The 16659-nt window shown below is 43.5% G+C and overlaps 1 protein-coding gene across 3 annotated transcripts in view; it reads left to right on the top strand.

Moving 5' to 3' along the window:
* kif21b (kinesin family member 21B) overlaps positions 1–16659 on the top strand; it is a 163362-nt gene that overhangs the window by 64111 nt on the left and 82592 nt on the right. For all 3 annotated transcript variants that reach the window (XR_010020103.1, XR_010020102.1, XM_063065499.1), the window contains exons 3-6: positions 6986–7168; positions 7883–8032; positions 12088–12222; positions 14550–14717. Coding sequence is in view for 1 of the 3 variants with exons in the window: in XM_063065499.1 (XP_062921569.1) it covers positions 6986–7168; positions 7883–8032; positions 12088–12222; positions 14550–14717 (636 nt within the window). In the remaining 2 variants the exon portion in view is untranslated. The remainder of the gene's footprint in view (positions 1–6985; positions 7169–7882; positions 8033–12087; positions 12223–14549; positions 14718–16659) is intronic.

Below are 16659 nucleotides of genomic sequence, written 5' to 3'. Positions count from 1 at the left end.
GATGGTAGCAATGTGAAGAGGGCCTGTTTTGAGTGACAGTTGTCTTTAATGATGGATGCCACCATTTTGAAGTACCACCCTTTGAGGATGCCCTCGATGCCGGGGAGGTCAGTGCCCCTGATGGAGCTGGCTAAATCCGCTACCCTCTACAGCTTCTTGCAATCCTGTGTAGTGGCCCCTCCATCCCCCAACGGAGTTGCAACCAGTTAGAATGCTCTGCATGGTACATCTGTAAAATTTTGCGAGAATCTTTCAGTGATTTACCAAATCTCTTCAAGCTACTAATGAAATACAGTCTGCCCTCCTTATCTGCGGGTTCCGCAAGCGCGAATTCAACCAACCGCAAATCGAGAAAACCCAGAAGTGCTCTTCCAGCACTTGTTGTTCGAGCATGTACAGACTTTTTTTTCTTGTCATTATTCCCTAAACAATGCAGTATAACAATTATTTTACATGGCACTTACATTGTATTAGGTATTATAAGTAATCTAGAGATGATTTAAAGTATACGGGAGGATGTGCGTAGGTTCTCGTGGATCAGGATCGGAAAAAAAACGGAAGTTCTCTTACTAAGTAAGTCAGAACAGGTACTGTGACAAGGATACACATAGATTAAGATGTTAGCTGTCCTGTGTGATCAGCAGTTGGTCTGCCACCTGTCTTCAGGAGAGAGAGAGAGAGATAAAGAAAACAATGGAGCAGCATTTGGAGATGTGTAATGAAGGGACGGGGGAGAGAGAGTAACAGAAGGAGGGAGCTGTCAAGAGCGGCTCCCCCTTTGAACCCTGAACAGTTTGAAGTGATGGACAGGCGATACCCCAGCAGGGGGATAAAAAGGGACAGGTTCGCTAAGGCAGGACACATACGACACCCGAGGTAACAAGACCCTGGAAGCGGTGCGTCTCTCACAAGTCGGTGGGAAGTATCGGGCCATAGACGCACAGGGTGGAAAGGCACGATCGGTGGGAACCTGGTGTGTGTCCACCCTTGCCTGGGTGCCAGGTTCACCGCAGGGAAACGATCGCATCTGGAAACGGAGGGGTCACGGTCGGTGACCTTAGATGACATCACAAAGGACTCGCCCGACAGCTGACTGCGAAGGTCTGTGTGTGGAAGCCGTTTGAATATTCATTCGTTTTTGCTCTCTCTCCTTCCCCCACACTGTCCATCTCCCACGGCAGCGATTACTGCGAACTAAACTGAACTTTGCATCACTTTGAAACTGATCATTTGCCCCTAGACAACGATAGAGCTTGGTTGATCCTGTTATCTTAATTCTATGTACATGTATGTTTATCATTGCTGAACTGTTGCATTCATTATCCTTTTGATTAGAGTACTGTGTTGCTTGTTTCTTTAATAAAACTTTCTTAGTTCTAGTAATCCAGACTCCAACTGAGTGATCCATTTCTGCTGGTTTGGCAACCCAGTTACGGGGTACGTAACATAAGTGGGGTTCTCGTCCGCGATTTTGAATGCTAAGTTTGGGATGGAGTAAATTGATTTGTGTTAAAATTCCCGAAAGAAAGAAAAGACAAACAGCAGAAATGGAGGCTGAGGAATTTCTAAAGGCGCCGACCTTGGAGGCATTAGAGGATGCCAGGAAATTGGAATTGGTAGCTGTGACCAAACGGTTGAATCTTGCTAAGGGGAAGTCGACAACGAGGAGAGAGGAGATACACAGAGCTATCGTAGAGCACTATGTATCTAAAGGTGTGTTTCCCCAAGGCGAGCTGGGGGTGGTGTCTATTGAAAAACCTGCTGGAGACGCGGTACAGGTGCAGCTTGAAAAACTGAGACTCGAGCACGAGTTCCGGGTACGGCAGTTGGAGCGAGAAGAGAAAGAGAGGGACAGACAGTTGCAGCGAGAAGAGAAGGAGAGAGAGTTAGAAAGGCAGGAGAGAGAGTTAGAAAGGCAAGAGAGAGAGAGAGAGAGAGACAGCTGGAGCGAGAGGAGAAACAGAGGGAAAGGGAATTCGAGCTGGAGAAGTTAAAGATAAGGGCCGAGCAGGGGCTCGTGCCGAACCAAGGTGGAGGGTTCCGGGCGACCCAGGAGGTTAGGCTGGTTCCCCCATTTGACGATACCGACGTGGATCGGTACTTTCTCCACTTCGAAAAAGTTGCTACCAGTCAGGACTGGCCGAGGGATAAGTGGGTTGTTTTGCTTCAGAGTGTACTGAAAGGGAAAGCCCAACAAGCTTACTCAGCCTTGTCCGCGGAAGATGCCCAGAGGTACGAGGTGGTGAAAGAGGCCATCCTCAGGATTTATGAGTTGGTCCCGGAGACATACCGGCAGAGGTTCCGGAATGCGAGGAAGCAGTGGGACCGCACGTATTTAGAGTTTGCCCGTGAGATGCAGACATATTGTGAGCGTTGGTGCGCCTCGAAGGGGGTAGAGGGGGATTATGACAGACTGCTACAGCTGATCCTGATTGAGCAGTTTAAAGGTTGTGTCCCTGAAGGTATGAGACCCTACCTAGATGAGAAAGAGGCAGCCACGTTAGCCGCAACTGCTAAGTTAGCGGATGAGTATGCGTTGACGCATAAAATGAAGTTTGCCCCGAGTACAGGCTACCAGAAGGGTAGTCAGGACGGCGGGGAGAGTCCGCCAGAAAAGTCAGAAAATAAGCCGGGGACTAGTGAGAAGGATAAGGTAGACCGGGAGCAGTCTGGTAGGAAGTCTCCTGGGGTCGTCTGTTATAATTGTGAGAAAGTCGGACACTTTGCGTCCAGGTGCTTTGCCCCAAAGAAGGAGACGGGAAAAGGAAAAACGGCGATTTTGACTGGCTGTATCGAGCTGGTAAACGAGCCGCTAGGGAAGGACAGGTCTGCCAAAGTTAAGGAAGGACGCGAGAAGTTTATCTCGGCCGGATTGGTGTCAGTGAAGGAGGGGTTAAAACCAGTTCCAGTGCGGATCTGGAGAGACACGGGAGCGTGTCAGTCACTAATACTGAAGAGTGTATTAGAGTTTAGCTCAGAGACCCAGACTGGGGAGGTCAAGGTCAAAGGTATTGGAGAAGGGACAGAAACAGTCCCTTTGCACCAGGTACACTTACAAAGCAACCTGGTCTCTGGACTAGTCACGATTGGGGTGAGGTCCGAATTACCGATGAAAGGCATGGAAGTCTTACTCAGTAATGACGTCGCCGGGGGAATCGTGTTCCCAGTCGTGAGATTGCCTGCCAGCAATAAGGGCCCGCCCATGGACTCACAGGTTCATCATGGGACTGCGGTAGTAAATTTAGCTGAGACGTTTCTGCCAGCCTTTTACCAGAAGGGGGTAGAAAGTGAAAAGAAGGAGTGTAGTGAGGCAAGAGGTAGTAAGAGAGCTGGGACAGACGTAGCATTAGCCAGGAAAGTATTTGTGCAGACGCAGGAGCGAGACGAGGGGCTGATGGTTTTGGCAGAGACAGCTCTCTCTGACACAGACTTGACAAGGGAACTAGTAGGCTATTGTGTGGAGGAGGAAGTGCTAAGGAAGCAAGGGAGACCAAGTGCCGTGCCCGCAGATGAGGAATTGGGGGTGGTGCAAAAGAGTTATGGGGATGAGGTTTTTAACCTGGCCCACAAGGTACCCCCCGGTGGACATTTTGCGGTACTGGAGGGAACAGTTGGTGGAATCATGAAAGAGGTTTACCGGCTGCACAGGGGGAAGGATGTTATTGATTATGACCGACGCGAACTGAGACGGTCACAGGCTTTTGATATGCAAACAAACCTAGTCGGGGTTAGCACAGAAATCAATGAAGCTAGGGTCCCCCCGATAAGAGAGAAAAACCATTTTGAAAAGATGAGTATGGTATCGACCAGATGGGAGAAGGCTATTGTTTTGGCCAGCTCTGCTGATAAGGTCTCTCCTTTAATCCCCGAACAAAGCGACTCTTTAGGAGAAGTAATTAAACGACTCGCACTCGTGTGTTTGATTGTCCCGAGGCGATGCAAAGAACTAGGACGTTGGGTGGTGTCTGTTACACTAGGTAAGCCTAGCAAGCAACATCCATATAGAATGAGTAATTCAGTGACTAAAGGGCTGACGAACACAGAGGTGTGTATTGGCAATTTAATACGGCTGTCTGAAGCCAGCTTGATAGTGAACCTTGAAAAAAATGAGTTCAGCCACACGAAGGTCACTTACCTGGGAATTGTGGTGACACAGGGGCAGCTGGCAGCGATGCAAGCTACAGTGCAGGCTATCGCTGACCTCCCAACCCCGACAGACAAGAGGGCCCTCAGAAGGCTCTTGGAGATGGTGGGGTACTGTAGGAAGTTTTGCAATAACTCTGCGGTCACTACCTCTCCCCCTCCTACTAAGCCCTTGCGAGAGAAAACTAAGTTGGAATGGGACGACCCTTGTTATTGTGGTCCGGGAGAAAACCAAATGAGAGGTTACATTGATCGCAATTCATCAGTGTTTTTGGCCACTATGAAGTTTGCTAAGTTGGAGCCTGGTCTAAGGGATTATTAATAACACATATAAAAGGAACAGAAAATGTGATGGCTGACTGTCTGTCAGGTGTTGACAACTTCAAACTCGCTGTATTAGCCAAATAGCTGATAAAGATGTATATTTTTGTGTGTATCAAATAATGTATTCATGTTTGTAATTTTTACCCCGGGTAAAAATCCTTAAAGAGGGGAAGTGTGACCGGAATACACATAGATTAAGATGTTAGCTGTCCTGTGTGATCAGCAGTTGGTCTGCCACCTGTCTTCAGGAGAGAGAGAGATAAGGAAAACAATGGAGCAGCATTTGGAGATGTGTAATGAAGGGACGGGAGAGAGAGTAACAGAAGGAGGGAGCTGTCAAGAGCGGCTCCACCTTTGAACCCTGAACTGTTTGAAGTGATGGACAGGCGATACCCCAGCAGGGGGATAAAAAGGGACAGGTTCGCTAAGGCAGGACACACACGACACCCGAGGTAACAAGACCCTGGAAGCGGTGCGTCTGTCACAAGTCGGTGGGAAGTACCGGGCCATAAACGCACAGGGTGGAAAGGCACGATCGGTGGGAACCTGGTGTGTGTCCACCCTTGCCTGGGTGCCAGGTTCAGTGCAGGGAAACGATCGTATCTGGAAACGGAGGGGTCACGGTCGGTGACCTCACATGACATCACAAAGGACTCGCCCGAAAGCTGACTGCGAAGGTCTGTGTGGAAGCCGTTTGAATATTCATTCGTTTTGCTCTCTCTCTCCTTCCCCCACTGTCCATCGCCACGGCAGCGATTACTGCAAACTGAACTGAACTTTGCATCACTTTGAAACTGGTCATTTGCCCCTAGACAACGATAGAACTTGATTGATCCTGTTATCTGAATTCTGTGTACATGTATGTTTATCATTGCTGAACTGTTGCATTCATTATCCTTTTGATTAGAGTACTGTGTTGCTTGTTTCTTTAATAAAACTTTCTTAGTTCTAGTAATCCAGACTCCAACTGAGTGATCCATTTCTGCTGGTTTGGCAACCCAGTTACGGGGTACGTAACAGTACATCCGATATTATTTAGCGTCAGTTAGTCAAACGTTTGTCCTAGTATATATTTTACCTTCCTATGCATATAAAACACATTAGAAACATGTGTTTCAGTGCCGGGTCGGGAACAAAAGTTCCCAAGTTCGATCCAGTGACAGACCACTCCCGAGCGCGCTCTCCATCCGTGCTGGGTTGATGCAGAGGATCAAAATCCCAAAACCCCAAAACCCAATAACTAAACCACTGCGTTGCTTCGTAATAATTGTAGCTTTCATCAGGGCAGGGCCTGTTCTCACTTTATCCTTTAAAATTGTTCCAGTCGTTGACTGACTGTAGCCTAACAATTTTCCAATGACCGATGGCTTTTCACCTCTTTCCGATGGCTTCATTATTTCCACTTTATTTTCAATCATGATTGTGATTATTTTTGAGAACAGAAACACTGCGGATTCAGAGCTGCTCCGCTGGGTCCTAATGCCCACCTCATTGAAACAGGTTAAATAAGGTCCGGGGTAGCGCTGGGTCCTAAGGTCCACCACATTAAGCCAGGTTGAATAAAGGACCTGAGCATCTGCGTTTTTTGGTATCCACGAGGGGTCCCGGAACCAATCCCTCACGGATAAGGAGGGCCGACTGTATAGCTGATGTTGTGCCTTCTTTGTAATTGCATTAATATGAGTGGAAGACTACTGTCACACCAAAACTTGATGTCATCCAAAAGGTTCAATATTTGTTTTATATACAGAATTGCGCAAAAATCTGAGGTACATGTATATATAATGAGGATGCCTAAGACTATGGATTAATACTGTATTTGTCAACATGGAGCGGAGGGTGTGCTTGTTAATCTGGCGAGAGCAGAGGATGTTGGGAATGGCGAGGTTGGAGCGCCGCAGGAAGGGTGTGGGACAGGTGGCAGAGAAGAACTGCCAGTGACTGGGGGTGGTGCAGGTGCTGACACACCCAGTGTCAGACATGAGGCAAGGTCACTTGATTCCAAACAATTGGAGTATTGATCATTACAGAATGTCTCTGCGGTGCTTCCTGCTCCTTACCCTCTCTTCCTCAATTACTACAGTACTGTGCAAAAGTCTTACTCTATCAAGTCAATAGGTTTCAGTTAGGTCACCCTCATTCTTCTGAATTCTAGTGAATATAGGTCTTGAGTCATCAAACACTTTTCGTATGTATGACAAGTCATTCAATCCTGGAGTCGTTTTTGCGAACCTCCTTTGAGCCCTCTCCAGTTTCAGAACATCCATTTTAAGGGGCCCAAAACTGCTCACAATACTCCAAGTGAGGCCTCACCAGTGTTTCATGAAGCCTCAACATTACATCCTTGATTTGATATTCTAGTCCTCTCAAAATGGATGCTAACATTGCATTTGCCTTCCTCACCATTATCTCCATTCTTATTTACCGTACTAAATTCCTTTGCCATTTCTTGATGGGCATCAGTTTTAACTTAAAATTGTTTCTTAATATTTCTGCCTTTTGTAACTTCTAACTTTAGACAGGTTCGGGGAAGACGTATACTATGGGCACTGGGTTTGATGTGAATGTTACAGTGGAGGAGCAAGGTATAATTCCACGTGCAGTCAAGCATCTCTTTGAAGGAATTGCAGAGAGAAAGCAAGCTGCTCAGGAAGAAGGGAAGCAGCCACCAGAATTCAAAGTGAATGCTCAGTTTCTTGAGGTATGTCAATACATTTATTATATTTTGAAAAACAAAATCCAAGTTTATTGGTAAATATTAATGGCTAGATCTTACTTGACCTGCTTTTATTTTTCAAGGGCAGTACTATTAGTGAAAATTATACCATATGTTCTGTAGAATGTTTTACAAGTGATGTAAAAATGGGGATTGCATTCCAATTGGTATGTACACGGACCTCTGTGGATATATATGTGATTCACGTAGAAAGCTCCAGTTCCAGAAGCATGTTAGTTTTTTGAGGTAAAATATTCATTAGAGACAGGAACAAACAGTTGTATCTCATGATCGAGTTTCTAAGACTTGAGTTGTTTCCTAAAGATTGTTGATAGATTGAGATTGGTGGAAGCAAAAAGCAGAGATCAGTAGAAAAGGTGAATTTTCCTGATTCTATTCTGAAGAACATCCGATACGCTTGACTAGTGTTGCTGACAGCATCCCTCAGCTGCTCAGGATGTGCAGTCTTGACTTCTATATTGCTAACTGCCTAAATTAGTAGCTTTAGGAAGGTCAGGTTTCCAGAATATTGTTTGGAAGCAGTTCCAGTCAATTAATGTTATGGTGGTTGGATTGAGGGGTCATATTTTTGATACAATGTGGTGAAAATTTTGCAAGTCTATCAAATTGAGCTATTCCAAAAATTGCATAACCTTTGTTTTCAGGCTTTACTTCAGGATTTATTGTCTTCTATTGCAGCTATACAATGAAGAGATATTAGATCTTTTTGACAGCACACGGGAGCTGGATTCTCGCCACAGGAAGTCCAACATTAAAATTCATGAAGGTGCCAATGGAACTATTTACACCAGTGGGGTTGTTTCACGTGTTGTTAATTCAGAACAAGAGGTCAGTGAGGCACTTCTGCTTCTGTAATACTTCTGATGCTTTTGAACAAATTTCTCAAAACTATTCTGGTTATGAATCAAATAAATCTGCTGCCCTTTTCCTGAACTTTATTTTAATGGATAATTGCAATTTATGAATGGATGTTGCTTGGAAATGCCTTCGGTCAGTAAGGGCAGTGTAAGTGCCAGCATGTGTGGTCCTCCCTTGTGAAAGCTCCAAGCTTGTTTAGTGCGCTTTGATGGGAATTTCCTAGCTGGACTCTGCACAATGCCAAGCAGTGGAATATGCCCCCACTGAATTAGCCTACATATAATCTAGTGAATCTGCCCAGGCCAGGTTAGATCTATTGCAATATGAAGAAACGTCTGAGCAGAAGAGGAATGTTCCGGTAAAATATCATGCTTTTAAACTATTTGGTTTATTTTAATGTTTTCATTACTGTAAGTTGTTACGTACCGCGTAACTGGGTTGCCAAACCAGCAGAAATGGATCACTCAGTTGGAATCTGGATTACTAGAACTAAGAAAGTTTTATTAAAGAAACAAGCAACACAGTACTCTAATCAAAAGGATAATAAATGCAACAGTTCAGCAATGATAAACACACATGTACACAGAATTAAGATAACAGGATCAATCAAGCTCTATCGTTGTCTGGGGTAAATGACCAGTTTCAAAGTGACGCAAAGTTCAGTTCAATTTAGTTCAGTTCAGTTCGCAGTACTCGCTGCCGTGGGAGATGGACAGTGGGGGGAAGGAGAGAGAGAGCAAAACGACTGAATATTCAAACGGCTTCCACACAGACCTTCGATATTCTTCGCAGTCAGCTTTCGGGCGAGCCCTTTGTGATGTCATCTGAGGTCACCGACCGTGACCCCTCCGCTTCCAGATTCCATCGTTACTCTGCAGTGAACCTGGCACCCAGGCAAGGGCGGACACACACCAGGTTCCCGCTGATCGTGCCTTTCCACCCTGTACGTCTATGGCTTGGTCCCACGAGCAGCCTTCCATAACTTCCCACCGACTTGTGGGAGACGCACCGCTTCCAGGGTCTCGTTACCTCGGGGTGTCGTCTGTGTCCTGCCTTAGCGAACCTGTCCCTTTTTATTCCCCTGCTGGGGTATCGCCTGTCCATCACTTCAAACAGTTCAGGGTTCAAAGGGGGAGCCGATCTTGACAGCTCTCCTTCCGTTAAACTCTCCCGTCCCTTCATTAACATCTCCAAATGCTGCTCTATTGTTTTCCTTATCTCTCTCCTGAAGACAGGTGGCAGACCAACTGCTTATCCCACTGGTGCCAGCACAGGACAGCTAACATCTTAATCTATGTGTATTCTCGTCACAAAGTGCCTTACAATTTTTAATTTATAGTTTAAGATATTGTTAATTGTATTTGGATGTTTCTGAATTTTTGGGGATATTCAGAACATCTAATACCATCCATCATGTTGACACATGATACAGCTGTAGGATGCAGCTGAATTTCTGCTGTCGAAATTTCGTAAACAATTTTGTTTTTGGGGCTTCTGGCACAACTCATCTTGTGATGCAAGTTCCTATTGATATTTCACTTCCAGACATGCTTGAAACTCATAATTTCTGCATAAATTAGTTTTGAATTAGTGATGAATGCAGACAGTAAGTTACTTTAAGCAAGCTGTGGACCATTCTCTGGAAGGGATGGGAGAATGAGCATTCTGCAGAGGTTGGTGGCAGTAAGTGTATTGCAATCTGTCATGAGAGTAATGAATGCTGATTTGTTCTGCCAAGAGCAGGAGCTGGAGTTCTTTATTGTCATTCAATCTTCCTCATGACGTGGATTACCCTTCTTAGTTTAACCTCTGCTATTTTCAATTTACTATGATGATTTGTCAGCATATGTGACCTGATACGACTATTCTCCATCTAAAATGATCTTTTAATGATGTGGTTTTTTTTTTTGAAATGCTGCACCTCGGAATGTGATATCTAGAACTGGATTTAAATTCCCATTTTTATTGCTAGAAAATAGTGACTATACCAAACTGTGCATTTATATAAAGATAAACAGTGTTTAACCACTTTTATTAATACAGTTATTTCTCATACCTTTATAGATTGCGATATAGAACATAGAACATTACAGCACGCTACAGGCCCTTCAGCACACAATGTTGAACCAGCCTTTTAATCAAATCTAAGATCAATCTAACCTTTCTCTCCTACATATCCCTCTGTTTTTTTCTATCATCCATGTGCCTGGCTAAGAGTTTCTTAAATGCTCCAAATGTATCTGTCTCTACCACCACACCCAGCAGGGCATAGCATGCACTCATTACTCTCTGTGTAAAATAACTTACTTTTGATATCCCCCTATACTTTCCTCCAATCACCTTAAAAATTTTACCCCCTTGTGTTAGCCATTTCCACCCTGGGATAAAGTCCATGGCTACCCATGTCTCTTATCCTTTTGTATACCTCTATCAAGTCACCTCTCATTCTCCCTCACTCCAAAGAGAAAAGCTCTAGCTTGCTCAGCTTATCTTCTTCAGACATGTCCTCTAGTCCAGGCAGCTAAATTCAATTAAAAAGTTTAGCTCTTTTCAAGTGTGCTTACCCCCCTTGCCCAAAAGTGTTGAGCCTTGCTCGCGTTTGGTTTCACTGGTGGCAGAAACCCTCCAAAAACTTGCCTGTGTTCATTCTTGATTACACTTTGCAAGGCTGTTTGGCCACAAGAAGCATTATGGTTGAAATGGTTGTAAATGCAGCCTGCAGAAGGGTAGATGCTGTGGAAGGACTAGGGATGACTGAAACATTTGCCCCTCCAGATGTTCACAATAACTCTAGCACAGAAAGCCACTCTATTGCATCCCTTTAGCTAGCTAACAAAGAAACAAAGGGGGTACCTTCCCATCTGTGGCCCTGCAGTTTTCAACTATGCTTCTGTTACCTGGTCATTAGAGAAATCTGTAATGACTATTTCAGCCATTAATTTATTTCAAGTTTCTGCAAACCTATATTGATTTCTAATTTTAAAAATATACCCACAGCTGCCTATAATGAGTTTGTACATCCTCCCAGTGACTGCGTGGATTTCTTCCCTCAGTCCAAAGGTGTACTGGTTGGGAGGGAGGTTAATTGGTCATTGTAAATTGTCCTTCGATTAGGCTAGGATTAAATTGGAGGATTGTTGGACAGTGCGGCTCAAAGCGCTGGAAGGGTTTATTATGCACTCTACCTCAATAAAATAAAATAAATGGTATATGCTTGTAAAAGCCGACTGGTGGTGTAGTGGCATCTGCACCGGACCTCAGGACGAGTAGTCTCAGGTTGGAATCCAACCAGCTTCTTGCACACTCTCCATCCGTGCTGGGTTCAGCACTGAGCGAGCAACTTGACCTCATAAAACAGACAAGTGCTAAAGAAACGTTGAGGTTGCCGCCCAATGCACCAAACAAAGTGCAGAGAGGTAATATATGTATACATATCTTTTTATTTGTAAGCTTTAAAAAATGTTGAAGATATTTTCTTTCTATTTATTTTGTTTCTTTTGGATTCAATTTTTCCTGCCATTTCAGCTTTGATGGAACCTATTGACTAATTATCTCAAAATATTTGAATTTAATTTGTGGCTGTTTTATGGAGATGATGCTTAAGCATCCATCAGTGGTGGAACTGTTCATTGGAATAAAGCGACTTCAGCTGATGTATGTGAATCCAAACAAGCTGTAAGGTATTAAGATGATGAATACCTTGTCCCTTATTCTTTGTGTTCTTAGAACCTGGAACCAGAATTACATGACATCCAATGACACAAATAACTACCAATTAACTTAGATTTTGCAGAATTTGCTAAAGTATTGGATCTTCCTTTAATATACTGTATATGGTTGAGAGTTTGTCTTTTATAATGAATATGATATATGTTTTGAACTACAGGGAGTTACTAATGACACTTTATCTCCTCCATGATTTAGGCAGCTACATTTGGGAATATCCAGTGGCATTGATGAGGTTTGTGAGCTTAATTTAAATCAGCAGAGGGCAGATGATAGGATAATTACTCTTTGTTTTGCAGTTGATACAGTGCTTGAAGCTGGGAGCTCTCGCTCGCACCACTGCAAGCACACAGATGAATGCCGAGAGTTCCCGTTCCCATGCTATTTTTACAGTCCATGTCTGTCAAATGAGGGTCTGCTCAAGACAAGATATGGTATGTTCCTCGAATGGGGTTAATGCTGAATAGCGTTTCTGATTTTAAAGTGGAAGGGAATTTATTTGCATTCCTATGAAATATGATGATTGTTCTTATCTTCTTTTGAATGACAGGAGTTGAAAGTTGTGTTTCTACTGAGAGTCGATAACGCAAGTTCATTAATTTTTATCATACTGGTGGTGATAGGGTTGGGATTAAGGCTACCTGAAGGCCAGACTTTATAAACGCGACACATTTCTTTCACTGAAAGACACAAGTAAACCAGTTGGATTTTTACAACAGTCCAGTAGTTTCATGATTACCATTATCAACTAATTCCCCCCATCGTGAGAGTGTGTTTCAAGCTTGCGCCTCTAAATAAACAAAATCCAGGGCTGTGAATGTTAGTTACAGTGCCAATTACCATATTACCACATCGCTCTTCAACAAGACTGAGTGCAGACTATAGGATTGCTTGTGCTCTGTGTGCTGTGCCATGCAGAGCTCTGTTTTAATTCCCATTCCCATTTGAATTAAATTGACTTTATTTCTTACATCCTTCACATACGAGGAGTAAAAATCTTTATATTAAGTCTCTGTCTAACTGCAATGTATAACTTAGAGTAATTTGTAATAAATAGTATGTACACCAGGACAGTCAATATAGCATAGAAATACAACTGTATCAGTGTGAATTAATCAGTTTTATGTTCTGGTGGAAGAAGCTGTCCCGGAGCCTGTTGGTCCTGGCCTTTATGCTGCGGTACCGTTTCCTGGATGGTTGCAGCTGGAACAGTTTGTGGTTGGGGTAACTTGTGTCCCCAGTGATCCTTCAGGCCCTTTTTATGCATCTGTTTCTGTAAATGTCATGGATAGTGGGAAGTTCACATCTACGGACTCACTGGGCTGTCCGCACCACTCACTGCAGAGTCCTGTCATTGAGGGAATTACAGTTCCCATACCAAGCAGTGATGTTGCCAGTCAGGATGCTCTCAATTGTGCCCCTGTAGAAAGTCCTTAGGGTTTGGGGACTCATGCCAAACTTCTTCAGCAGCCTGAAATGAAAGAGGCACTGTTGTGCTTTTTTCACCACACAGCTGTTATGTACAGACCATGTGAGAACTTCGGTGATATTTATGCCGAGGAACTTAAAGCTGTTCACCCTCTGATCCCCAGATCCATTGATGTCAATAGGGGTTAGCCTGTTTCCATTCCTCTTGTAGTCCATAACCAGTTCCTTTGTTTTTGTGACATTGAGGGAGAGGTTGTTCTCTTGACACCACTATGTCAGGGTGATGACTTCCTCTCTCTAGGCTGCCTCGTTGTTATTTGAGATAAACCCAATCAATGTAGTATCATCAGCAAATTTATTTAGCAGATTGGAGCTGTGGTTGGCGATGCTGTCATGGATATACAGAGTGTAAAGGAGAGGGCTTAGGACACAGCCCTGGCAGGCTCCTGCATTGAGATCAGAGGGGCAGAGGTAAGGGAGCCCACTCTTACTACCTGCCAGCGATCAAATTTGATTTCCACAGCAATCTCCTGTCCTCAGCCTCCTCCACTGCTAGAATAAGGCCAAATGTAAACTAGGAGAAAAGCATCTCATATCTTCCTAGGTAGTCTACAAACTGACAGCATGAACATGTAATTGCCTAACTTCAGGTAACCTGATCCTTTTCTGGCCCTTCCTTCTGATTTACCAAGACACTCTTGTGCACACCCTTCTTTCCAAAATAACACCACCCAAATCCCACCCTCCACCACATCCTCCCACTGCGTCTCCTCCCCCGTTGTTCCCACCTACCCACTGTACCTCCCGCCCTTCCCTTCTTACCAGATTCCATAATCTGCAGCCCCTTGTTGCTTCCATGAATTATCTTTCCTCCTCTATTGCCATTTCCCCCCCTTTCCTTTCCCTCGTGGTTCCATCTGCCAATCAACTGCTCCTCACCTGGATCCAGATATTGACTGGCAGCTCATGCTCCCAACATTTCTCCTCACCTTTTATGCTGACTGTCTTCCGTCTACTGTTTCAATCCAGTTTGAGGGTCTTGATACTTAATACTATCAGTTTTACTATCGAAATGATGTCCGACCTGTTGGGTTCATCCAACAGTTTGAATTTTGCTCCAACTTCCAGTATCTGCAGTCCCTTGTGTCTCCAACTTCTTTTACTGTTGTGGAGCTTATTTTTGGGTTAGCTTGTTGGTTTTTGACAGAAACAAAAGTAATTCAAAAGTGATCATTGTACACAGAGCATCTCAGGATAAGTAAAGCTCATTCATTTCATATGACTTCACTTGAACGACCTGAGGTTGTATTGCTTTGCCATGTTTGCCCTTTAGGTGAATGGAGAGATAAATGGAGTGGCCCATGAATCACAGCCAGTAAATGAGTATGAAACACTCTCAGCCAAATTCCACTTTGTTGACCTTGCTGGTTCAGAAAGGCTGAAGCGAACTGGAGCAACAGGGGAGAGGGCAAAGGAAGGCATTTCGATCAACTGTGGTCTGGTAAGGAATAAACGGAACTAACTAATTCTCTTCCTCTACTATATAATTTTGATATTTCAAGGACTTCCAATTGAGATTAGAATCATTTCCATAAAAAATTAACTCCAGACAAATGGAATACACCATAATGTAATTAATCCTTTGCCCTTTTTGCTTCATATTGAGACAAATCCAATAGTAATCTTGCGCAAACAGTTGTAAAACAAGCTTTGTTGCTTCTCAGCTTTTATTATCCTGTCCTTAAACCAGAGGAGCGCACATTATTTTATGAGGTTGATCAGGTTGACAGTCTAAATAATTTCTGAAGGTTACAGAGTGAAACTTGTTTTATTTTCACCAGGTTTAACCAGATCCTGATGCTTTTAATCATGAATATGAAAACACAGATATTCAAGCTTTTTAAGAGACTGTGTTCTGTTAATTGTTCCCTAGCATCACACCAATATTGGTTTTCCTCTTTTAAATACAGAGCATTCTGAGTTTTGTGTTTGTTTCCATAATTTGCTTGATTTCATCAGTCCTGAAAACTGAATAAGAGTCAATTAGTGAACAACATTAAGGATCTTAAAATGTTCATTATTTACTTTCAACCAAAGAACACTAGTTTTCTTTTAGTTTCTTTGATAACCTAACTTTTTGAATACAAATAAGCTATGTTCTCATTTGGAAAGTTATTGTAAAGAGTGAACTTGCAAATATTTACAGGTTTACGTGACGTTCTGGAGATTTTGTATGATTTGTACCCATTCTCTCTGTCCCACATCAAGTAATTTCTGTAAAGTTTCCTCTTCTGCCACCTACTCACTTAAAGTGAGATGGGCAGATTTGGAAGCATATTCTAGTTATTGCCTAACCAGATTGTGTGTCAATTCTACAGGTTTATGCAAGTTTAGCTAACTAAAATTGAACCTCTTAACCAAGAACAACTGTAGTAAATGCAGGTTTAAGTGCAAGAGTAAAGTATTTGCTTGATAACTGATGAATCTTCTTTGCACGGGAAGAGGAATTTCCACCTAAATGCATAAATGGTACATTTGTAAATACTGCAACAGCCAAATAAGAGACATGGTCCCTCACATCCACCTTGTCATCATGAAATCTCCCACCAGTAACGTATCCTAGAATGCCACAACAAAGTCCTCCCAAGCAGCCAGTAACCAAGTATAAATGTTGAACTTTGAGGAGGTGGTTTGAATCATTTGTTGATTTTTTTTTCACTCTCCTCACAAAAGCAATTTTCTATTATTCATCCAGCTGTAGAAATGAACGTTGAATAAGTTAGAGCTCTTCAACTAATGTGCACCTCTATCACCCTTGAGATGTTTCTATCAGGATGCTTACTAATTGTCTCCAGTTCTTGACCGTTACACACTGTCTAGATGCTTCATGACTTTAATTACCTCTGTATGATCTTCTCTCACCCTTCTCTGTATGATGATGAACAATCCCAGTGTAAATTTCTGTGTAAACTAAGTCCCTCATCCTGAGAATCATTCAAAGGTTTCCTGTCTCCGAGCACTCAAGCATGCAGCAAAAGCAACAGTAAAGACACAGACTTGCAGTACTCCAAAGATTACGTTGTTCACCTGACATTCGACATACCACAGGCTCTCTCTCTTCTCTCCCTAATAAGTGAGAAAGAGGTGTCTCTGTTTCACAGCAAGAAGGGAGACATAATGAACAGCTCATTTGTTTACGATGTTAAAAGTCCATTGCATCGCTTTTCTCGAGCTCTGTGCCCAAAGGTCTGAGGTCTCAGCTCCCACGACACACCGGTCTGGGACATCAACCTCCGATCTGCCCGTCTCCAGAGCCCCAAGATCCTAGGCCTCCAAAGCTGAGCTGAACTCTTAGGTCAAGCCCTTGGTATGACAAATAACAGCCAGTTGTGAAACCCCAAGAGCAGGTTCCATTCCCACAAAGAACTGTAGTCAGCATGTAA

The sequence above is a fragment of the Mobula hypostoma genome, chromosome 13 (genome assembly GCF_963921235.1).
Source record: "Mobula hypostoma chromosome 13, sMobHyp1.1, whole genome shotgun sequence".
Taxonomy (NCBI): Eukaryota; Metazoa; Chordata; class Chondrichthyes; order Myliobatiformes; family Myliobatidae; genus Mobula; species Mobula hypostoma.
This window is presented reverse-complemented; position numbering and strand designations above follow the sequence as displayed.